The 26,734-nt window shown below is 35.9% G+C and overlaps 1 protein-coding gene across 1 annotated transcript; it reads right to left on the reverse strand.

Annotated features, from left to right (window-relative positions):
* Nucleotides 1-2,563: 2,563 nt before the first annotated feature.
* Nucleotides 2,564-24,827, reverse strand: LOC127514128 (sterol 26-hydroxylase, mitochondrial). Its single transcript, XM_051896578.1, has 9 exons — nucleotides 24,508-24,827; nucleotides 16,597-16,787; nucleotides 15,644-15,843; nucleotides 15,349-15,546; nucleotides 13,017-13,180; nucleotides 8,598-8,764; nucleotides 5,920-6,001; nucleotides 5,602-5,808; nucleotides 2,564-3,240 (listed from the first exon to the last, which is right to left on the reverse strand). Exons 1-9 carry the CDS (start codon nucleotides 24,802-24,804, stop codon nucleotides 3,124-3,126), a joined length of 1,623 nt encoding a protein of 540 aa, XP_051752538.1. The 5' UTR covers nucleotides 24,805-24,827; the 3' UTR covers nucleotides 2,564-3,123.
* Between the last annotated feature and the right edge of the window lie 1,907 nt (nucleotides 24,828-26,734).

The raw sequence follows: 26,734 nt of genomic DNA on the forward strand, positions 1-26,734 counted from the left end.
TTCTTTATATTAAAATCCATTATTCTTCCAAGGTCTGGTTTGAAAGGGTCTCTTTTCATTGTTAATGAGATTGGAGATTGATGAAAGTTACAAATGTTTGTAACTTTATTTTACAGTGTCCCTGTTACACGTCTTACAACTAACCCTGAACTAAACCCTAAACATAAACCTTATATAAGTAGGCCTACATGCTGTAATTAATACTCAGTAATTATTTGATGTATAATTATTACACTGTAACAAAGACACCCTATAATAAAATGTAACTCTAAGGTTGTTTTTTATTATTATTATTATTATTGTTGTCTCACTTTTTCCCCCATTTAGTAATGCTATAATGAATTGGGGTTGTTAGTGGGGTTTGGTGGGAAAAATGAAATCTATGTACCTAATTTAACCCTATTATTGTTACAACCCACCTCACCAAGGCTACATTACAGCTCATCCTGGTAGTGGGGTTTGTCATAATAAATTAGACAAAAAAAGAAAAAAAATACTCCCGATTGGTAACGCCCAACCAATGCGTCGCACTTTCACCAAAACAAAGCGAGTGGTGCTCTACTGTTTGAATGAGAGAGAGCACCAAAAATGAAGAGAACCGCTGCCCAGCCGACTATATTAAAATGCTGGTCAAAGAGGGACGTTAAAGCATGTACTGAGATGGAGGTATGAGAATATTGTGTAATAGCTAAGTACACTACACATATATTTTAGCTAGCTAATCCATTGCAATTTAGCCATAACTATCAGTGTAACTGTAACAAGTTACCAAAACAGCCGTCTGTTTTGTTAGTTCATTTTTCTATAGTCTGTAATTATCAATGACAAAATTATTCACATCGGTGTTTGTTTTCTTCCTAAATTAATCTGACTTTTGAACGAATTGGCTGAATGAACGATTTAAGTGGCTCACTCATTAAAACAGCGAATCGCTGCCGCCTACTGGCGGTTTCCATTTTTAACATAATTTCTTTCTTTTTAGAATCAGCTATGTTAGAATTTGATGAATGATTTTACATAAATTTCCTAAAGTTATTAAGTATAGATAGATAGATAAAGAAGAAATAAATTATCCAATAACACTACACATAAAACAGATTATTATTATTTTTTAATTAAAAAATAATAACAGGCAGCATACCAACGTTCAACCCCCCCAATGTTGAAACCAAATCTACGCCCTTGCTTACACTAATTTACACATTTAAGGATTGGGTGTATATTTCAAAAAAACAGATTTGTAGCAAAATAATTAACTAGTTTCGTTCTATCCAGAAATTGGTGTAAAAACAAAATATTGCAAAAATAAGTTGTTTTATAACATTGCTTTTTAAATGTTACTGATGTTAGAGAAATTAATTCCTAAAAAAAAAAACCCACTCCCTCTATCATTAAAAAAACGAACAGATATTTACCGTTTGGTGCCGCTAAAAGCGTAGAAACTAGCCTACACTTCACCTTTAAATTCACCTGTAGTATATAAATGACCATGCGGGGGCAGCCTTGCTCATTTTGCAACACTTGAAAGCTTAAGAATGTTTATTTAAAAACGAGTCAAGATTAAGCAGATTTTACCGGAAGCCATTTATTTCAATGTTTCAGCACGCAGTGTATGGGATTACAGAAAAAGCTTTTTAAAATTATTATATAAAAATGCTCTAAACATTATGCTTTTATTTGCTGTAATATTTCTGAGTGGATTTGAAATGTTGAGTGAATTTGAAATTAAAAAATATCACACACATTAATAATAAAATATCAAATAAAAAAATACCTCTGAGTTGATACGCTAACTCTCAATCCCTCACTGAGCAATGGCTTTATTATTTCTTTTTTTTTCCAATGACAACAAAATTAACAGGAGGGAAATAAAATGCTAAAGTGTCTGAACTTGAAAAGTCAGAGCAAAGTCTAGTACACTTATAGAAATACTTCCTTTACAACACAAGCTTGCACATGTAAAATTGAACGTACCACAGGTACAACGTGACAGGAATCACCATTTCATTCTGTTGCTCAACAGTTTTGCACTCATTCAAGTGGTTTCAGAAGCAGACATGAAGCAATAGAACCACATGCTAGACTAGGATTACTGTGCTAAAGGTATTACTGCACTGCACCAGAGACACAAAAATTGCTCTTTATCTATCTATAATTGGTTTATTCAGTGTTATATTAGTATAACTGATAAACTGTTACAGTTTTTATTATCTTGAATTAGTTTTTATTTTTATATTTTCCACTTTCAGTTAGTTTTAGTAAAAAAATTGTCATTGTTTTTTTTAAAAATATGTATATATAGTATTATTAATATTATTCAATTTTATTTCAGTTTAGTTATTTTAGTACATCAAGCTTAACTAAATAAAAACAAGAAATATTGCCTTTGCAAATAGCTAAATACATGTTTATTTCAGTTATCTTTTGTTTTGTTTCAAGTAATAATTTTTTTTATGGTTTTAGTTAACTATAATTTCTGGGTCTACTATGTTTTATACATAAAAAATGTTATGATTTTTGGAAAGAAAGAAAGAACACAGAAGAAAGACAAGATATGCGGGCGGTTTGGCAACAGGTTTATTTACATAAACGAACATTTCTAGTTAATTCTGTCCTTTGCTTTCAGCCTGGCTCAAAAAGGCCAATGTATTTCCACTCACATTATGAATGGTAATTAACAAATATCAAAGGGAGTAGAAGATTTCCAAAGGATGTTTTTTGATCAAGGTTTGGACAAATACAATAACATATTAAATTAATATTAAAAACAGCCAAGGTAGCAAAGCCGTCCTTTGCGTCCACCAGCATATGAACAGAAGGTCAGCAAAAACAGAAATGAAGAAGGTCTTTGTTTCCTTCTGTCTCTCCCTTGCTTCCCCTTCAGACTTTAAAAATGCGACCCAGACAATGTAAGCACTTCTGCTGTAAATATCTGTAATTATATTTCAGCTCAGCTGATATTTATTAGGAATGCTGGCCCACTTCCACCTTCTACCCTAGATTACCTCACACAGCATTTTACAGAAACAGGTTTATAGGTATGGACCCTAAAGGCAAAATCATTTGAATTAGGAGGAGTACTCATTCTGACTAGAAAAAGAGATTGACAGGAGATGGCTGGGGTCAGGCTCGAGGGACGAACTGCAGGTTGATGGGTTTGGAGGGGATGAGCAGTGTTCGGGTTTTGGGCTGTATCGATGTGGCCCCCTCCACTGTTCTGACCTCATAATGTTGCATCAGCTGTGGGGTAAAAGGGTCAGGGGTTAAAATTAATGAGAGAGAGTGATAATGATAGTTAAATGTAGTATGAGGCGACTGAAGATTAAACATCAACTTCAAATTAGATATTCAGTGAAAAGTTTGGACACAAGTGACAATTTATTTCTCATTAAACAGAAATCTTATTTAAAAAAATTAAAAACTAGTGTTGTCAAATTGATCAATCACGATTAATCGCATCTAACAAAAGTTTGTGTATATGTATGTGGGTGTGTATGTATGTGTATATATATATATATATATATATATATATATATATATATATATATATATATATATATATATATATATATATATATATATACACACACACACACACACACACACAGTCAAACCAAAATTTATTCAGACACCTTGAACATTTCATTCATTAATACAGTTTATTCACTATAGTTTAAAAAATGGTAATAAAATATGACAAGATCTCAAGAGTTAAACTGTGTCAGAAAAAAATTAATCTTAATTATATCAGATAACACTTAAGCAAAACAAAAGTCAAAGTGTCTGAAGAATTTTTGGTTCCAAATTTGTATAAATTTTTTTCTGGTAGTCCACTGTATGAAGAATTTTTGGGTATAATATGTCGCAGTTTACTTTATTTTGCTATCCTCACTTACATAAATGAACTATAGTGTCCTGCACCCACTAGTAAAAATATATCAAAAATATCAAAAATGTCTGAATAATTTTTGGTTTGACTGTACACACATATATTATATAATTTCAATATTATATTATTACAATATATATATATAAACTTTTATGTTAGATGCAATTAATCATGATTAATTGATTTGACAGCACTATTAAAAACTTTTTGATCCAAAGGTTTATGCTTAAGTTTTAGAGACAAATCTAAATTATGCCAACATGTGAATTACAAACCTTTTTCTTTTTTTAAAAAAAAGATGGGTTGATCAGATAGTGAAAGAAAACTAAAACAGACTTATGTTCCTACATAATTCCAGTACTTTCATTTGTGATATTTCATATTTTTGATGACATTACTTATAATAATATTATTGTGTAAAATAGTAATAATAAAGAATGAGCAGGCACGTCCAAACTTTTTACTGGTAAATTCCAGACTAGCAAAGAACAAAGAAAGCTAAAGCGAATCAATTAAATCCTGATTACATTACATGTCAAAGTGTTTGAAGACAATCTCTCAACGAATGCTGTAAACAGGTTAAATTAAACAAGAGTCCGAATTCAATTGCTATTTATACTTTTTATATCAACTTTAATAACATATGTTTCTACTTTTTGTTCTAGCTGATTAATAAGCTTTGGACATTGAATGGCTTTCCTGAGGTAAATGTAACATTATGTGACATTGTTTGCAAGCTTTTTTATTGATGTCTGACCACAGCGATATGTCACGTTACATTAAAGAGTGTGTGATGGAATTTTTTAATTAATCATAACTAACATTGCAGGAATAACATTTAAATGCTTTGAAACCTAAATGTCCTCAAACCTTGCATGGGCCTAAGTCAGTGTGTGTCTGAATCATGTCCAAATATAAGAAAAGTGGAAATGACATTTGGAGACAGCTAGACAACTATCTAAATATAATAGCCCCATGATATTGAGTAACAAACAAACTAATAATCACATGATTTGGGCAGATTTTGCTTTACCTAGTATCGTGAGGGTTTGACATGAAGAACCAATCATATTGTAGAATGCTTTGCCATGCTCCTATTCTATATAAACTGTTGTATTCTTCTTGCTGGTGGGATTCTCTTTGATAGATATGAGGTCCTCCGGCCGTGAATAAAACATATTCTAAGGCATAGTCTGGAGTCTATCTGGTTATTGCTGCGCAGCAAGTTAGGAGTCAAGACGTTGACCGGTATATTATTGAGTGTTGATTAGGAGACGCTCCGAAAGATCAGGTATATTATTAAGTGTCGATTAGGAGACGCTCCGAAAGATCAGGTATATTATTGAGTGTCGATTAGGAGACACCCCAGGTAAACAGGTAAACTTAAGTTAGGTGCGTAGGGGAAAATCTACCACAAGGGTCAAAACGGTATTTATAGTTTGATTTTCGTGATAATAGTGACATAATTTGAATGCTGAGAGCACAAAGCTTATCTCAATTATTGGATGGCAGACACGCTAATGTTTAGTACATTTTAGTTCACATATCAACAGAAAACAGCATAGACTAAAAGATTGATTTTGGAATTTAAGAATCAATTTCGATTCATCAAAATGAAGATATTGTCTATACACAGGCCTATAAAGCAAGTGTTCTGAACAGAATATTGTATGAAATTGAACCTGCAGACAATGTGAAAGCATCATACTCACTCTACACAGAGCAAAGTACATCTCCAACTCTGCTACCCTCTTCCCCACACAGGCCCGCACACCAACCCCAAATGGGACAGAACTGTAGGGGTGATGCTGAGAGCGGGACGGGCTGCCTCTCAACCAGCGGTCTGGAACAAAACGCTCCGGATCGGGGAAATTATTCTCATCGTGACTAACAGCGTAATGACAGAGATGGAACTGTGTCTGTGAGGAGAAAGAGAGAGAGAACACATGAAGACTGGAGTTAGACTATTAGATGTTTAATTATGTGTAAATATTTAATGAGAGGTAGAATATTTTGAGCTGTGTACGTACCTTCTTAGGGAACCAATAATTATCCACAATTATGTCCGAATCCACAGTCAGACGTCCATTACCAGGGACAACAGGATACATTCTATGATTAAAAAGCATCATATTATGAGAAAATTAAAGTCCCTCTGTAGTCAATAATTTTATCCCTTAAATAAAACTCATCTTTGATCACCATGACATATTTAAATGTTTTTTTCCTGTGAAAAAAAATTCTTCATGCCTTAAAATAGCTTGAATGTAACTCTACACCCTTGCATCATTTAATATATGTGAATCAAGGAATATTCAAATTAGCCCCACCTCCACTCGCTCGCGCCAGCTCAGAGATCCACTCGGTCAACTTAAACCTGCCACATAGCTAAATCTACCCTACCTGGGATAACCTGGCTTCTCTTGAGACTCCCCTGATTCTGAGCGGTCATAGTTAATGATATGCTAAAGCCCGCCGCCATGTTGACGTGATTGGTTAAAAGGTAGTTTGTGACATCACAAACACCAGCGACTTCAAACCGTGTTTTTGAAACTGTCTTTAGATCACTCTGCATTGGTGTTGACTTATGAATTTGCTCATGGTTTGTCTTAAAGCATATTAAAAACACCACATGGACATACAAACAACATTAAAAACTTGATTTTCACCACAGGGGGACTTTAAATTTGTAGCCGAGTGCCCTGTAACTTAAGTTTATTTTTAACAAGATCCCTGAATATTTTGGTCCAACCAGAAAAGTTTTAGTGGCACATTTCAAAGCAGACACACCCACCACAATGTGAAGCAGAGTTTAAATAGAGGCTTGTATAGAAAAACAGGCCAACACCAACTGAACTGGACTCCACTATAAACCCACAGCTCAGTAGTGGTTGACCGATATATAGGCCAATATTTTCCATTAATTTCTGGGATGATGCAGTCCCACAGTTATTAAAGGGTTAGTTCACCCAAAAATGAAAATTATGTAATTTATTACTCACCCTCATGTCATTCCACACCCCTAAGACCTTTGTTGATCTTTGGAACACAAATTATTTTTGATATTTTTGACAAGATATTTCTGATAAAATCCGATGACTCAGTGAGGCCTCTATTGCCAGCAATAACACTCCCTTTTTCAATGCCCAGAAAGCTACTAAAAACATATTTAAAACAGTTCATGTGACTACAGTGGTTCGACCTTAATATTATAAAGTGACAAGAATACTTTTTGTGCACCAAAAATAACAAAATAGCGACTTTATTCCACAATATCTAGTGATGGGCGATTTCAAAACACTGCTTCATGAAGCTTCGAAGCTTTACAAATCTTTTGTTTCGAATCAGTGGTACAGAGCGGTTTGACAGAGCAGAGTTTGATATGCGCTCCGAAACACTGATTCGAAACAAAAGATTTGTAAAGCTTCGAAGCTTCATGAAGCAGTGTTTTGAAATCGCCCATCACTAGATATTGTTGAATAAAGCCATTATTTTGTTATTTTTGGCACACAAAAAGTATTCTCGTCCCTTTATAATATTAAGGTTGAACCACTGTAGTCACATGAACTGTTTTAAATATGTTTTTAGTAGCTTTCTGGGCATTGAAAAAGGGAGTGTTATTGCTGGCGATGCAGACCTCACTGAGCCATTGGATTTTATCAAAAATATCTTAATTTGTGTTCTGAAGATGAACGAAGGTCTTAGGCGTGTGAAATGACATGAGGGTGAGTAATAAATTACATAATTTTTGGGTGAACTAACCCTTTACCATTGTAAATCTAGCAAAGATTTTAGATTTTCTTTTTTTTTTCTTTTTTTTTTTAAATATGTAAATTTATAACTAATTTATACTTTGTGTTTAATTACCCTGGCATTAAATTACAGAAGACTAGTTAACACTGCTACGTGAGTGTTTCTAATACAACAGCTGAGAGAATTTGAAATCTTTCTCCCTGACCAATGCAATCAGTCTCTCGATATTTTTTTCCTCTTTTGGAAAGTCATAGAAACACTATTGTGTTTTGATTTTCTTCTGCTATTGGGGCAAATGAGAATGCAAAAATGCTTTCTGTTGTAGTTTCTGTTCACCACTATAGAAGTTTACACAACTATGACAAGTTCTGCTTTTGAGAACATTGGAAATGTGAAAACTTGTTAGAAATTGAACTTTCATTTTGATGGTTTCATACATTGAACTGGTTTTTTTTTTTTTCTAATTTGTAAATATTGTGTAAAATAAATATAAATTTCTTTGCAACATGTTATTTATTATCTTTAAATTAAATAGTGTGATATCATATATATATAAGCTTTATAAAATAGATTATATCTATTTTTAACAAGACAGACTGTTACAATACTATCTCTAGAAGGCATCTTTCCAAGATAAATGTTCCCTGTATCACAGCAGGCATAATTCTTAGTTTTTCAGTGCTGTAACTTAGGAGACTGACTAAAGCTAACCCACACTCATTTCCACAGGTATTGAGCTCATTTGATTAAGTTCATTGTTTCCCCAGAAGAAGTCTCTGTGTTTTAATCACTGTGGTGGAGATTACAGATGTGAGTTGCCATGTTTAAATAAGGGCTGAGCAAAGGTCCCTGTGCACAGCATAAACTAGGAATGTATGAAACAGTTGGCCTCTTTCGAGATCCATGGACAATAAATTAGTACCGTTTTCCCTACAAAATGGGGTATTTCCCCTACCTGAGAGTTTCTTTGATGACAGCCTTCATGTATGGCATCCTGGTCAGGTGTTCTGTGTTCGGCTGCTCTTTATTTGGACACACAGATGTGATCTCATTATAGAGGCGGTTCTGTGCCTCTGTATCACGTGCAAGGTGGTACAAGGTCCATGATAGCGTGTTAGATGTCTGTCAAGGACAAAGAAAAATAAAAGACTGTCAAATATCTTACCAAATAATGCATTTATAGATCTGATTGGCTAAGTTAATTATGCCCAGAGGGGTGAGGAGGCGGGGCTAGAGTGCCCTCTTTAAGGGGCCATTTACTCAACACTGATTTCAACCAAAAACTTTTTATGTGCTGTGGCTATTCATTGACACAATGGTATTTTTGGAGCCTGAAAACGCAAACTTTTGAAAAGTGGTTTCCAAAGTACAAGTTTTTGAAAGCGATACCATTACAGTCTCCATGTAAACTACAAAAATGTGAATTTGTGAAAACAGTGACCGTCTATAGGTGCATAGTGTTTCTTTACAAAGCGATATCGCAAACTACTGGTCTGGCAGCAGAATACAGCAATTTTAATAGTTTTCATGAATCCGTGTGAATGGGGATCGTTTTGACAACGCAAAATCGTTTTTGACAACTTTTCCACTTTTAAGTACATCGGTGCCGTGTAAACGTACCCTAAATCCTCAGCTGTGTGTCGCTGAAACGGGTCAAGAATCATGGTTAGCAGGTTATCAACCCTGTCTGTTGCTAAAATTTGGACACAGTTTAGCTGATCGCTCTGGAAATGTGATAAACAGTGGCCTTGACAGACCATGACCGACCTTGACAGAGATTGTGAACACAGTACAGCATGTTAAATGTCATTACTGTATCAGTTAGGGATGGGCAAGATGGACAACACATTCTGGTTGTAAAACATTACTGGAACATGTTCATAGTTAATGTGATGAAATACACCTGTGGTTACTCAGCAAGGACAACATTGTAAAATCACCTTGACCCCAACTGATTAAAAGTAACTACAAAGATGGGTCATGCATGTGAAGTTCATGTTTGCAAATGCTTGAACACCACTTAGAAATCTGAGTCTGGTAGACCCTGATCATTCAGGGCTTCTTGAAGAACGACTAGTTACTCAGACAAACCACCTTATTGTACACTTGTAGTGTACTTCAAATCTTAACAGTATATTTTTAAGAACTGCACTTGCAGATGCAGAAAATATCATTGTAATTAAAAAAAAAGCCACTTAAGTGTACTTGAAGAGAGTACATTTTCATGACTATGTTTCTTAACACACTTAAGTACAAGTTTTAAAAAGTGCACTTTGTAATAATGTCAAATTCAAAGTTTTGCTTTAAAGTACATTTTAAAATCATTGTTTTAATAGTCTTGTCACACTTTAAAGAGGTACACTTGTTTTGATGTGTTGACTAACATACTAACACATGTACTTTATTAAAGCAATAAACCCCATGAAGCCATGCTTTACAGTGAATTTATAACAGCTAAGGGGCGTTGTTAGGCACGACGTGGAATATTAAAGCAAAAAAATATGTATAAATGCAACTTTCATGAAGTATAATCATTAAAAGCCTTCCTTTTAATAGTCCCTGACCGTGAACAGCAACAGAAGTTACATTATTACGCCATTAGATGGCTGCAAAGACTGTCTTTATGAGCGAATCACTCAGTCGCAAAGACTTTTATATTGAAACCTGTTGTGAACACGGAACAAGACGCAAATGCTTTGACTAGCGCTGTCTGTCAGTCAGCAGGGCACGGGAAAACCCATTAAATGTTAAAAGGACAAGATCACAGCAGACATTCAAACTGATTTTTTATTATGAACATAGGACTGACCTGAAGGAAAATGCTAAATTTGAGTGCAGGTAATTCACTCGGTCACTCGATACCTCTCTCACAATACTCTTCTACATAATGCAGTAAGCTTCAGTGAACAAAATCAATAGAGAACAAACATATGTTTACGTTGCTAAGGGTGGTTGCTAAGACAGACGCAGCAATACTTAAATGGGTCAGCTGTTGGCTGTTTTTTGGAATTTTACAACGGCTTCGAATGCGGCTCAACCAATTAGAATCAAGGGCCGGAGCTATCCGTTTTATAATATAATTTTAACTATGTTTAATTTGATATTACATAGTTAATAGTAGTTAATATATTTTAGTATAATATATCATAGTTAATATATTTTAAATGTACTAAATTGCAACTTCATCATGACAAATGTGTAATTACAAATATATGTAAATATATGACACAAGTTTCACGATAAATTACATTAAAATACAAACCCGATTCCAAAAAAGTTGGGACACTGTACAAATTGTGAATAAAAAAGGAATGCAATGATGTGGAAGTTTCCAATTTCAATATTTTATTCAGAATACAACATAGATGACATATCAAATGTTTAAACTGAGAAAATGTATCATTTTAAGGGAAAAATAAGTTGATTTTAAATTTCATGGCATCAACACATCTCAAAAAAGTTGGGACAAGGCCATGTTTACCACTGTGTGGCATCCCCTCTTCTTTTTATAACAGTCTGCAAACGTCTGGGGACTGAGGAGACAAGTTGATCAAGTTTAGGAATAGGAATGTTGTCCCATTCTTGTCTAATACAGGCTTCTAGTTGCTCAACTGTCTTAGGTCTTCTTCGTCACATCTTCCTCTTATGATGCGCCAAATGTTTTCTATGGGTGAAAGATCTGGACTGCAGTCTGGCCATTTCAGTACCCGGATCCTTCTTCTACGCAGCCATGATGTTGTAATTGATGCAGTATGTGGTCTGGCATTGTCATGTTGGAAAATGCAAGGTCTTCCCTGAAAGAGACGACGTCTGGATGGGAGCATATGTTGTTCTAGAACTTGGATATACATTTCAGCATTGATGGTGCCTTTCCAGATGTGTAAGCTGCCCATGCCACACGCACTCATGCAACCCCATACCATCAGAGATGCAGGCTTCTGAACTGAGCGCTGATAACAACTTGGGTTGTCCTTGTCCTCTTTAGTCTGGATGACATGGCGTCCCAGTTTTCCAAAAAGAACTTCAAATTTTGATTCGTCTGACCACAGAACAGTTTTCCACTTTGCCACAGTCCATTTTAAATGAGCCTTGGCCCAGAGAAAACGCCTGCGCTTCTGGATCACGTTTAGATATGACTTCTTTTTTGACCTATAGAGTTTTAGCCGGCAACGGTGAATGGCACGGTGGATTGTGTTCACCGACAATGTTTTCTGGAAGTATTCCTGAGCCCATGTTGTGATTTCCATTACAGTAGCATTCCTGTATGTGATGTAGTGCCGTCTAAGGGCCTGAAGATCACAGGCATCCAGTATGGTTTTCCGGCCTTGACCCTTACGCACAGAGATTGTTCCAGATTCTCTGAATCTTTGGATGATATTATGCACTGTAGATGATGATAACTTCAAACTCTTTGCAATTTTTCTCTGAGAAGACACTGCCACTCTGAGAGGCTCTTTTTATATCCAATCATGTTGCCAATTGACCTAATAAGTTGCAAATTGGTCTTCCAGCTGTTCCTTATATGTACATTTAACTTTTCCGGCCTCTTATTGCTACCTGTCCCAACTTTTTTGGAATGTGTAGCTCTCATGAAATCCAAAATGAGCCAATATTTGGCATGACATTTCAAAATGTCTCACTTTCAACATTTGATATGTTATCTATATTCTATTGTGAATAAAATATAAGTTTATGAGATTTGTAAATTATTGCATTCCTTTTTTATTCACAATTTGTACAGTGTCCCAACTTTTTTGGAATCGGGTTTGTATATTTTAGTTCACCATAAATGTTTGTCTGTACATTCAGCACTTTAACCATATTTCAAAGACAACAGAAATAATTGTGAAATGACATATAAAAGATGTACTTCAGTCCTACTTAAGTGGGTCAAAAAACACTAAAGTTCAGCTAATTGCATACAAATTTGAACTATAATACATTTTCATTTAAGTGCCTGAAAACATTATATTCAGTTTGCAAAAGTATATTCTCTTAAAGTAAATTATTTCTATAATAAGCACTCTTTTTAGTAAAGTGTACTACTTTTTCACAAGGGAAGTATCACCGGATGCACCAATATTAAAATTCTGGTATCGTTAATTAATAGTTTTATGTAAGTTTGTGCCTGTGCGTTTGTCTCTTGTTCCTTCCTTTAACAGTAACTTCATTTCTCTTTTGTTTTCAGCAGGTACACAAGGATAACACCCACTTATTACAACTAAACCAGTGGCGCAGGACATTGTTTCTGTAACGTAATTAACTTCTGAATAATAAATCCTTTTCTGAAAAAAACTTCTGACTAATAGCTATTCACATTGTTTAATCTGCTTCCTCTCTGACTGGTTCCAGATGAAAATAAATGTGTTCTTACTGTATCCACGCCTCCCAGCAGAAGTTCGGTGAGGCTGATGTACACCTCTCCTAAGCTGAGTTTATTGCTGGACAACAGGTAGGTGAGATACATGCCCTCCACTTCCTCTCCACGCTCAACCTGATCATGTATCTGCTTCACCTTCTTGTCAATCAGATGTCGGGCTGGACAAAAATACAATAGACAAAGACAGAAAGGGAAATCAGTTATGCTGTTGTTTCAGTATCTGGTTTATATCCAGCAACTCCACCATATCAGACACGCAGACTATGGGTGCGCAGATATTAAAAAAAAAAAAGAAAAAAAAGAAAAGACACCCTTTAGAATTTTATGGTTTTACTTATCAAAACATAATAAAAACCATCTGGGCTTTAGCGAAGAGAAGAGAAACTGTTGGCAGCAATCAGTTGAAGGAATTGTTTTCTCCGTGACAGTATTAGTCTCTCACGCTCTTTACACTGTTGCCTCAGTTCATTGAGATTTGCAGGCATTTGTTTATCTACAGCTCTCTAAAGGCCCAGCTATAGAATTTCAGTTGGGTTGAGGTCTGGACTTGACTGAGCCATTGCAACACCCTGAATCTTTTCTGTTTCAGACATTCTGTTGTAGATTTGATTTGCTGTAGACAGTTCATGTGACTACCTTCGTTCATCTTCAGAACACAAATTAAGATATTTTTGACAAAATCCAATGGCTCAGGAAGGCCTGCATCGCCAGCAATAACACTCCCTTTTTCGATGCCCAGAAAGCTACTAAAGACATATTTAAAACAGTTCATGTGACTACAGTGGTTCAACTTTAATATTATAAAGCGACGAGAATACTTTTTGTGCGACAAAAATAACAAAATAGCGACTTGATTCCACAATATCTAGTGATGGGGGATTTCAAAACACTGCTTCATGAAGCTTCGAAGCTTTACGAATCTTTTGTTTCAAATCAGTGGTTCGGAGCGTGTATTAAACTGCCAAAGTCACGTGAACTATTGAAGTTTCAAAACACTTATGACATAACGAAGCCTCGTTTACTGAAATCATGTGATTTTGGCAGTCTGAACCACTGATTCGAAACAAATGATTCGTAAAGCTTCATGAAGCAGTGTTTTGAAATCAGCCATCACTAGACAATGTGGAAATAAGTCGCTATTTTGTTATTTTTGTCGCACAAAAAGTATTCTCGTCGCTTCATTCAACATTAAGGTTGAACCACTTTAGTCACATGAACTGTTTTAAATATGTCTTTAGTAGCTTTCTGGGCATTGAAAAAGGGAGTGTTATTGCTGGCGATGCAGGCCTCACTGAGCCATTGGATTTTATCAAAAATATCTTAATTTGTGTTCCAAAGATGAACGAAGGTCTTACGGGTGTGGAACGACATGAGAGTGAGTAATAAATGACATAATTTTCATTTTTGGGTGAACTAACCCTTTAACATTTAATATGTTAACTGAGGCCTGTAGAGTCTGAGATGTAGTTCTTGGGTGTTTTGCGATTCCTCTGAGCATTACACAGACTGACCTTGGGGTGAATTTGCTGGGACATCCACTCCTGGGAAGATTGGCAGCTGTCTTGAATGTTTTCCACTTGTGAATAATCTTCCTTACTGTAGAATGATGGACTTTAAATTGTTTGGAAATGGCCGTATAACCCTTCCCAGATTGATGGCAGCAACAATTGCTCATCTAAGATCATTGCTGATGTCTTTCCTCCTTGGCACTGTGGCACACACCTGAATGCTCCAGACCAGCGAACTGACAAAACTTCTGCTTTTATAGAGGTGATCACACCTGCCGATGATCAATTAATCAAAGGCATGTGATTAGCAGGGCCTGACTGCTACTTACCCTCTTAATTCCTATGGAAGCAGTAAGGGTGTACTTAGTTTGTCACACACGGCTTTTCCATTGGCCTAGTTTTTGTTCAGTAAATAATGACACGGTGTAATTTGCTTAATTTTAAGATCTGCCAAGGACCAGATGATTTTTTTTTTAAAACTATTTCCTGATACATAAAACCATAGAATTCAATAGGGAGTCCTTTCTTTTTCACGTCTGTACACACACACACATACATACACACACATACATATATATTACACACACAGCTGGATTTTATAATGTAAAACAATTAAACAAAGATAAATTATTTCAGAACTTTTGCAAGTACATCAGAACTTTTCCAAGTTTTTTCAGTGGCATTGTATAGGTTGTAATTATGTGCAAAAGTTCTGATATGATTCATCTTTATTTCATTTTTTTACACAGGGGTGTGTAGACTTTTTATATCCACTGTATATTGTGCATCCCTAATGCAAACATTGAACTTTAGCATACCTACGTCATACAAGTCATCCCAAGCCTGGACAAAGCGTTTCCAGAACGGGAAGATGCGACGAGTCCAGCGAGGGAAAAAAAGAACCGTTTCCGAGAGTGCCAACATGTCATTAACGGCAGAAATGAACCGCAGGGTTTCTGTGGGAATTTCCTCCTTTAAACAGCCTAACCGTGTCTCAAACAGGATAGAGGAGATTCCTGAACAGTGAGAAACACAAAACACCATGCTGCTATTTGTTTATATGTCACTGTGAATAGCCCCAGGACATTGTAACCCTTCTATAACCATACACACCCTCAAAGCCAAATTTGTAGAGCTCAGAGGCGAGGTCATTGACCGTGACCTGGTCTTGACTGCGCAGACGCAGGAGTTCCACACGCCGTAGGAGATCGGACACAACCTCGTGAATGATGGGTGCGTATGCTGATACTTCCTTCAGTTTAAGCATCTTAGGGTTCAGAGCACTACGAATACGATACCACTCAGGACCTGTGCTGAAATATGTGGAAAAAAAGTTCTTATCAATTATAGGCATTAAAGGAATACACAACCATTCAAAAGTTAGGAGTGGGTAAAAAAGTGTTTTTGAAAGAAGTCTTACAAAAGCTGCTTTATTCGATCAAAAATACAGTAAAAAAAAAGTTATATTGTGAAATGTTATTACAATTTAAAAGAACTGTTTTCTATTTAAATATATTTTTAAAATGTAATTTATTCTTGTGACCGCAAAGCTGAATTTTCAGCATGTTCAGTGCCACATGATCCTTCAGAAATCATTCTAATATGCTGATTTGCTGCTCAAGAAGCATTTCTTATCACTATCAATGTTTTTTTTATTATTTTTGAAAAACTGTGATACAGATTGTGATTTTTTTCAGGATTCTTTGATAGAAAGTTAAAAAGAACAGCATTTATTTGAAATAAAAATCTTTTGAAACATGTCACTTTTGATCAATTTATGTGTCCTTGCTGAATAAAACAAGTTTTTTCTTTTTTCAACTCAACAGCCTCATGGAGATAATCAGTGAATAATAACTTACATTTTGTAATATCTGGAACACAGACAGAGGTATTGTATCGTTTGGAGGATGTGGTGCACAACGGACCACTTTTATCATACTTTTATGGTGTTTTTACATTTATTTATTTTTTTTTAATCTTGAAATCTCCATTCTCCTCCTGTGTTCCATGAAAGAAAGAAAGTCTAGACTAGAGAAAGACTATGTATGAAAGAGAGAAGTGCTTACTCTACATGAATTCCATACGCTTGTCCTCTCATGTCTCTGTATTCTTTCCAGTGAGGCAGATCAGTCCGGACTGGGTACCGGCCCTCCTGTCGGCTCACCTGCGCAATCAATTCTGCCGTTGCCACATTCACCACATCAAACGGCCCAAAGCGTGAGCGCCAGATCGGACCATACAGGCGCTTATGCTCCACCTGCATAATAGATGTGGGGGAAAAAAATCATTGTGTGTGTATATCGTCAATTATTTATCATATAGCTACAGATAATACAGGGACAATCCCCCTGAAGTAACCTAAGGTTAAATACTGTATGAGGGGAGTCATTTTGTAAAATGTTTAAATACCCATTTTCATTTAATGCAGTGGTTCTCAACTAGACGGCCTTAGAAAAGCCCCAAGAGGGCTTCAAGGTGACTTAAAATGATTTAAAATACACACCCTGACAAAAGTCTTGTCACCTATCCAAGTTGTAGGAACAACAAATAATAACTTGAATCATCTTTTGCAGTTTCCGGTGAATCATCTGTTGAACTGCATCCCAATTGTTGCAAATACTGCAGAAGACTTATCGGAACCCGCATGGACCCAAGGGAAATGGAAAAATGGAAAAATCATGGTTTGGGGTTACATTCAGTATGGGGGCGTGCGAGAGATCTGCAGAGTGGATGGCAACATCAACAGCCTGAGCTATCAAGACATTCTTGCTGCCCATTACATTCCAAACCACAGGTGAGGGCAAATTCTTCAGCAGGATCGCGCTCCTTCTCATACTTCAGCCTCCACATCAAAGTTCCTGAAAGCAAAGAAGGTCAAGGTGCTCCAGGATTGGCCAGCCCAGTCACCAGACTTGAACAAAGATGAAGGAAGAGGCAGTAAAGATGAAACCAAAGAATCTTGATGAACTCTGGGAGTCCTCCAAGAATGCTTTCTTTGCCATTCCAGATGACTCATGGTAGTCATACACAATATTAATTCTTTTTCCACTGCACCATGACTTTAGGTTCTGTACTGTACATTATTTCTGTTAAGTGACAAGACTTTTGTCTAAGCAAAGTCTGACCTTTCTGTCCTAATTAAATAATTAAAAATCAAGGCATGGTAAGATTTTATTTTGGTAAAATAAGCATAAACTAGACGCCTTTGCCTTTCATATAAGCCACTTCTTATTCCAAATGATCAACTAGAAGTCAAGTTATTATTTGTTGTTCTTACAACTTGGATAGGCGACAAGACTTTTGTCAGGGTGTGTAAGACAAAACAAGCATTAAAATACACAAAAAAAATCTAGAAAATTAAATAATGTTATTTCTTATTTTCAGTTTTTTTCTTTGAAGAACAAAGGTTCTTGCAGTCTTGAAAATCCTGATATATGAGCTAATTTTAAAAGTGTGATTTATAGAACTGGAAAAATCGTCTTAACATTGTCTAAACTGTAAGTGCAGTTGTCACAACTGTTCGCTGGAACTCAATTTGCATGTCTGCAAAATTACTTACCCAAAACATTTTTGCAATTCATGTTTCAAAACCTAGTTATTGTGTCAGTAAATTGGCCAATGCCACCAAAATAAAAAGCGTTTTTGTCATTGTGTGAGCTTTACTGGTCAAAATGTTTAGATGTTTTTTTTCACTATGGAAATATTCGTTATATACAAATTGCATGTGTTTTCTACTTTTTAGTTGACACCTTTTTCTACACTATACAAGAATGTCAGTTTTGTCTAGGTGAATGCTCTTGTGTCTCACACTGAGCTTTTTAGATACAGATTTCAGCAGTAGGTAAAAATTTACTAGGAAAAGTCAATATTGTAGTACACAAAAAGAAAATGGACATTTGGTCACATTTAATATTAGGTGTCCTTATTGACTACTTGCATCAAAAAAGAAGTACAATGTACTTATTGTATTCATATTGTATTGCAAAACACTTGTGTAGCTATTAAGGTGGATACGGGTAAGGTTAGTGACAGGTTTGATGATATGGGTAGGTTTAAGGTTGGGTTAAGGGGTAACGGAAGGCACAATATCTATATGGGCTGATTTCAAAACACTGCTTCGGAGCTTTACGAATCGAATCAGTAGTTCGGAGTGCCAAAGTCACGTGATTTCAGTTGTTTAACACTTTGATACACGATCCGAATCACTGAATCGAAACAAAAGACTCGTAAAGCTCCGAAGCAGTGTTCTGAAATCACCAATCACTAGATATTGTTGAAAAGTCGTTATTTTGTTTTTTTTGGCGCACAAAAAGTATTCTCGTCGCTTTATAATATTAAGGTTGAACCACTGTAGTCACATTAACTGTTTTAAATATGTCTTGTGGATCTTGAGAGGTGCAGTAACATTGCTGGCAATAGAGGCCTCACTGAGCCATCGGATTTCATCAAAAATATCTTAATTTGTGTTCCGAAGATTACGAAGGTCTTACGGGTGTGGAACGACATGAGGGTGAGTAATAAATGACATTATTTTCATTTTTGGGTGAACTAACCCTTTAACGACACCTAATATAAAGTGGGACCAAACATTTTTAGTTAGACAGCACATTTATTTTTGTAGAAATGTGTTACATTTAAACATTTAAAATTCACAGTATGTCAGTATGTCTTCCCCTAACACCACACATCTTCCTACTGCTCTTTCACAACAAGCAACTGTGTTAGTTTATATGTAACATTTCTACAAAAATAAACTGCTGCTGTTTAGGGTTTTAGACATTCCTGCATGTTCAAAAATGGTAGTGATTGTGCTGGGCAAACTCCATTTAGCCGACTGTATGCTTCCAAACTTGAATGGCCGTTTGCCAATTCAGCAGACATTACAAATATGGAGGCTCACATGATGAAAGAATGTTTAGAAGATGTGAAGAGTTTGAATGTTGTGCAAATTGTAGACAATTGTACTGACTTTTACACATGAAAATTGCTTAAATCAATAAGAAATCCAAATCTGATGAGAACAAGAAACTAACTGTTCAAAGACCTGAGGGAAAAAAAAAAGAAAAAAAAGTCTCATTCGAGAATTGAGCCAAAGCAACTAAATTCTTATTTACAAAGAGTGTGGGAACCATTCAGGAAACTTCTTGAACACCGGCAAAATAAATATCTTGAAAATGAATGTTCTCCCAAAATTGTTAGATTTACTACAGAACGTTCCCCTGGCTCCCCATAAACCTCTTAATCAAAATCATATGGAAAAAGAGAGCTTCCAGACTCCGCCCGACACATTTGTACTTGCCATATGAGAGAGGTTGTCTACAGTGTCCTAACCTTAATTGGTATTATTGGGCTGTTCAACTTAGAGCTATTATGTTGTATTTTTTATCTCAGGACTGCCCACCTTGGGTGGATATAGAATCTTCTGCTATCAAATCGGACCTGTTTTAAATTTATGTTTATATTCATTCAAAATTTAAAGATCTTAAAAAAAAAACATTTCCAACCCTATAGTTATAAATATGATTGCCGTATGGTATGACGTGAGAAATATTTAGGCGTCTCCTACTAGGGGTGGGACGGTTCGCTGTTAAAAAAAAAAAAAAAAAAAAAAAAAAATTTCGAACCGTTCGGTTCTCCACCCACGGTTCGGCATCCCAAATCTGAAGACACATCTATAATATGGTTTGTTGAAAACAACGTGCAAATCAGACAGACGGATTCGGCTAATGTATGTTTCAGTCGATGGATATGCATTCTAGTTTACAAATACGTTACAACAGCGATGATCAAAACATGGACAAAACAGTCACTCGTAAACAAATGTTCAATGACGTGCCGAAAGCTCTACGACCAGTCATTTACGGCGTCATCACCCGGGTGTTGGTAGACCTGAACATCTCACGTTGCTATCTGTGTTTAAACTAAACTCATTAAAACATTCATCCGTAAAAGAAAGAGAACTCGCGCGCGCTGTGAGGAGATTTGTGTGTACTCATCGGAAGCGCGTACATGGAGAGCTGCGTCACAGCGCGCAAATATTCTCGCGCAAATTCTCTTTCAAGTCTTGCCCCTAAATGGACAAATTCACACAAAAATTATGTCAGCATGCCCATCTTAGCGAGTATCCTAACAAACATAGTAGGTTATGTCTTAGGAGAAAAACGAGACAGACAACTCATGTGTATCTGTATCAGTGTACTGGATATTTGAATTATGTCTTAAAGGGACAGCAGTCTAATATTCATGCTCTGTGTTTTAATGTTAATCGAACGACAAAGCACGAAGAAATCACTCTTGACTGAATAGCTTTTGTAATTTCAATAATGTTTGATCTTTATTTAACTATTCAAAGAAGTTTATATGCAGTGTTATTTTATATTTGATTACTTTATTCAATTTCTGTACCTGAAAGCTGTTAGATACCTGAAAAACCTGTAAAGCATTATTTGATTTGTATCTTAGCTCTCATGTATTTATTTGTGCTGTTTCTTGTAGTTAGATTATTTGTTTTTATTTTCTTCATCTTTATTTGACAATTGTCCTATATTTTACCGCACATACCAAACTGTACCGAAACCGTGACACTAAAACCGTGATACAAACCGAACCGTGAGAAATCTGAACAGTCCCACCCCTATCTCCTTCCCTTTATCTTGTTTTAGTCCCATTTGGGGCAATACAAAGTTTAAACCAGGCAGGTTGGACACAAGCTTCAAAATTTGGGCATTCGAAAAATAGCAGATCTATATGTTAACAATACTCTTATGTCATTTGAGGAAATAGTCAATACATACAATATTCCTACAAAACATTTCTTTAAGTATTTACAAATAAGAAATTTCATACTCAAATCACAATTAATTCTCTGGATATGCCAACATTGTCTATCTTAGGAAAAGAAATGACAAGAAATTGTTCTAGTAAAGGTTTAATTTCATTATACAATATGCTGGTGTCAGGATCAAAGGACTCTTCGGACTACAAACTGGATCTTAATGAGGATATTCAGAGGGAGGACTGGATGGAAGCATGTAAAGAAGCTCAGTCACAAACAATGAACATACGTCTGAAACTGCTACATCAATATAAGTTAAAAAGAAACAGCATATATTAATAAATATATGTATTCTTCAAGCAAAACAGCTTATTTCTTTAAATTGGAAAAGTATTTGTGCTCCAAGTATAGGATGGTGGCTAAAAGAAATGGTAACATATGTCAATGGAAAAGATAACTTATTTTAAGGGATAAATATACAGTTTGAGAGAGGTTGAGAGGACTAAGAAAAGAGGTGGTATTGAAACTTAATTTAAAATACTGATAAGCTTTTTTGTTGTTGTTTTTGTTTGTTTCAGGTTGTATTAAATATATCTTATTTTGTTTTTTGCAGATTAAACAGTCTTATGGGTTTCGGATGACATGAGGGTGAGTAAATGGTAGAATTTTCATTTTTGGGTGAACTATCCCTTTAAAGCTGATTTCCACATCGCTAACAGCGCCAAATGGCATTTGCAAAAAACAGGTATACTTGCCCTGAACATAATTATTTAAACCAGACGTTGGCATGTTTAGCACCACAAACAAAGCAATGTTTTGATAGAACAGTTTCCTGATTGGCCAAATCCTGTGGGCCGCAGTCAGAATATTTTTGCTGTTTACAGGGGCTGACACAGAGGTAAGTGTGGTTTCTAAGAAACCCTGATTCAGTGATTTTATCTGGTAGAAGGAAACATTTTATACATGGCACGGTATTTGAAAAACAACAGGTACAGAAACTTTGAGTGTGCTGTAGTTTGACACAATGGTAATTCAGAGCTCAATCAGACCAGAGCCTACAACCTTTGGAATAAAAGCCACAGGACAACACGCCACCCCCGCTAAATGTACTCAGACATCTGATCTATAAAATACCATAATTATGGCAAGCTGTTTTAACCTTTATTGCTTAAAACTAACTACTAATTTTATGTTGCTACCACCTTTTTAAATGTTTAGCAAGTAATCCAGACTATGCTAGTACTTATTTCTTTTCTACTAGCCATTATTTCAATAGTACCTTCTATTTAGTTCAATTTTACTACAGTCTAGAAAATACTTTTGTTTATGCCTTTATACCTACCAGTAACTATTCAATTTGTTACTAGTATATACAGGGATTGCTTTGCTTGGACTAAAGTAACAAACATTTGTTAGAATTTATTAGAACATTTATTTATTGGTTTGTATTATGCTTTTATTAGTAACTTTTTTTTTTAAATTACTACTAAGGTTTTTAAAAGAGTAGCCGTCTGACTAGTCATTACAAATAAATAAAGCTATTTTAAAATATAAAAAGCAACTGTAACTATTAGTGACACATGCTACTTATAACAATTTGCATAGATGTCTCATAAATAGGTAATTAATATTTAACAATATCTAATATCTGTTACAACCTGAATTAATACTAGTAACTATTGGAATTGTTACTTATTAAGAAATAAATACTAGTACCTAATAATTAGTTACTAGCAAAACTAGAAAAGGTACCAGCAACAACTAGACTGCATACTTGTCATGAATTAATGAATTAATTATTTCATATTGATAAAAAAAAAAAGAAAAATTATTCCTTTTTTGTATCAACAACTTGAAGTGCATTTAACACTACATTATGTGAGGGTTTCCAAACTAGGGTTTGGGAAGGAACTGCAGGGGGTTTGATGAAAAGCTAATGATTTAAATCGTAAAAATGTTACATTCAAATAATGTTGTGCAGCCCTTTAAATTTTCTGTGTAATTATAGTTGCCTGACTAGTGGCCAGTCTGTGTGCAGCTCCACATAACTGGAAGACTTTCCCAAATTTAAAAGATAAAAATGAAGAATTCGGGAGAATCAGTGAATTCTGACTAATTTGCTGACATTTTGTGAATTATGAAGTATTCTTGTAGTTACTAAAAAAGTAACTAGTCTGGGGTGCGTTTCCCAAAGCGAACTATGGTCACAAGTTCCGTCGTTACCAATAGAGTTCAATGGGATTTACGACCATAGTTGGCTCACAATGCTTTCGGGAAATGCACCCCTGATAATGACTATTTTAAAACGTAATATAATCTAATTACAAGTACTTAATTTTTAGAGTCTGATTATGTAATCCAGATTACATATAATCAGTTACTACCCAGCAATGTTAATAGGTGATATCTAAACCACAGAAGCCCATGAAATTAATTGGAATAATTACTAGTATTTAATAAATAGTTACTAGTGAAACTTTTAGATTACTTGCAAGTGGCAAAATATAAATAGCCTACAAGTAACATCAATTTAGATGTTAGTTTGTTTGGTCACACTTTAGATTAGGTTCCAATTCTTACTATTAACTAACTATTAACTACAACTTTTTAATTAGTAGTTAGTTAGGTAGTTGTTAGGTTTATATTGGGTAGGACTGAGGGATGTAGAATATGGTAATGCAGATTAAGGCATTAAAATGTGCTTTATAAGTAGTACTAATAATCAGCCAATATCCTAGTAATATGCATGCTAATAAGCAACTAGTTAATAGTGAAAATTCTAAACTAAAGTGTTACCGTTTGTTTTACGGAATATATGCTAAAAGGGCTTTCCATAATGTTTTCTCGTTCCACGGACATCAGCTGCCAGTATCTGAGAGGATTTATTAGACTTTAAAGTAAAAAAATGTAGCAATGTTTATCGTGTGGGCAGGACTGCCAAGCATTACGTCTTAATGACTCGTTAACAAAACCTAATAAAAAAATGTAGTTCCTGACCTGCACAATGTCTCAACATTTTGCTTTATATAGTTTCATACATATTCAACTGAATGAACATTCAATCTATTAATAACTGTTGTTTACATCTTAAAAACATTTGTTCACATTAAGCAGCTGTTTGAGAGTAGCTACTTGCAAATTCAAAACAAATTCATAAAAATTTTGCAGTAAAAAAAAAAAAAAAAAAAAAAAAGCGTTTTACCTGCATTGCATGACTTTTATCAGCGTATCCTTTAACGAAGAGCCAGTACGCAGTTGTGGCCAGACTGGGTCCGGGTAGATCATCAATGGTTTTGTATTTTCCCGTCACCGCTGTTGCGCTCTGCAGGTCTACATCGCCTGTTTGAGACTTAAGGGTTCGCGAGAATAATTCTTGAAATGGAGCGTATTTTCTACCAACATGAGCTGCGATACGATCCGCTTTTACTAGAGCAGAAGACAACATGACTGGCGTGTGTCGCACAGGGATCTGAAAATGTAGACGAACGCATACAAGCATATATGTCAAACACAGGGCGGGATTTTCGGGTGTAGCTCAAATCCTAGTAAGCTGCCTACCTAGGCGACATCTGGTAGCGCTGCATAGGCGCAGACGCGTTATCTGGGTAGGTTGGTAGTTCACTAGGTTAAGACACAGCCCCGGATCACATGCCCAGAGTTACAATGTAAAGGGAAATCATAAAGGGAAAAACCTGCAGGCGTAACCGTTTGAAGTAAGGCGTTTTAATGTGTATTATACTTTTGAACGGTACTGTTTTAGCTGTTTACAGTTATTTAAGTTTTTAAAAAAAAAAAAAAAAAAAGAAATGAATACTACTTTTATTCATCAAGGACGTATTAATGTGCTCAAAAGTGACAGCAAAGACATTTGTAGTGTTACAAAACGTTCTATTCATCAAAGAATCCTGAAAGAATGCATCAAGGATTCCACAAAAATATTTAGCAGTATGTTTTCATGTTGAGCACCAAATCAGCATATTAGAAGGATTTCTGAAGGATCATGTGACACTGAAGACTGGAGTAATACCTCTGAAAATTCAGCTTTGCCATCACAGAAATAAATTGCATTTTAAAATACAGCGATCAGGCATAACATTATGACCACTTTCCTAATATTGTGATGATCCCCCTTTTGCTGCCAAAACAGCCCTGACCCGTCGAGACATGGCCTCCACTAGACCCCTGAAGGTGTGCTGTGGTATCTGGCACCAAGATGTTAGCAGCAGATGCTGGTATGTTTTATCAATCATATAAGAAAACCATTGTAGAAATAGTTTGAATTACATTATACACTATTACATGACTGTAAGAACTGTCACAAGGTCAGGAGCATTGGAGAAAGTTATGTGACCCACTGAATATTCAGCCAAGTTAGGGGTATTTTCAGGACACCACAGTTGGCTGTGAATGATGTCATGGTGAGGCTTCCCTCTAAGAAGGAGCCAGTTGTCCTTGGAAAATGTTACATCTTGCCTATGAATAAGGGTTGACGGTCATTTGGCAGGCTGCCACTATAAGATGGATGAGAAAAGAAAGACCTAATTGTATCAAACTGAAGTTATTGCGAATTAACATAAGAAAAAGGTATAAGAATTGCGCCCAGGCCAGAGACAAACTCAGATATCCTGCAGGCATCTCAGCTTTGTTGCTTTGTACAATAAAGTCTAATTTTGACTTCTGGAACTCTGCCTCTTGAGCTTAATTTGCAAGAGATTGCAAGTACCGTAAGCTGCAAGGTGGGGCCTCCATGGATCTGACTTGTTTGTTCAGCTCATTCCATAGATGCTCGATCAGATTGAGATCTGGGGGATTTGGAGGTTAAGTCAACACCAGGGAATACCGTTTCCATGAAAGGGTGTACATGGTCTGCAACAATGCTTAGGTAGGTGGTACGTGCCTTCTTCCCATAGTGCATCCTGGTGCCATGTGTTTCCCAGGTAAGCGACGCACATGCACCCGGCCATCCACGTGTTGTAAAGGAAAATGTGATTCATCAGACCAGGCCACCTTCTTCCATTGCTCCATGGTCCAATTCTGATGCTCACGTGCCCACTGTTGGTGCTTTCGGCGGTGGACAGGGGTCAGCATGGACACCCTGACTGGTCTGCAGCTATGCAGCCCCATACACAACAAACTGCGATGCACTGTGTATTCTGACACCTTTCTATCAGAACTAGCATTAAATTTCTTGAGCAATTTGAGCTACAGTAGCTCGTCTGTTGGATCGGACCACACAGGCCAGCTTCGCTCCCCACGTGCATCAATGAGCCTTGGCCGCCCATGACCCTGTCGCCGGTTCACCACTGTTCCTTCCTTGGACCACTTTTAATAGATACTGACCACTGCAGACCGGGAACATCCCTCAAGAGCTGCAGTTTAGGAGATGCTCTGACCCAGTCGTCTAGCCATCACAATTTGGCCCTTGTCAA

The sequence above is a fragment of the Ctenopharyngodon idella genome, chromosome 6 (assembly GCF_019924925.1).
Source record: "Ctenopharyngodon idella isolate HZGC_01 chromosome 6, HZGC01, whole genome shotgun sequence".
In the NCBI taxonomy this organism is placed as follows: domain Eukaryota; kingdom Metazoa; phylum Chordata; class Actinopteri; order Cypriniformes; family Xenocyprididae; genus Ctenopharyngodon; species Ctenopharyngodon idella.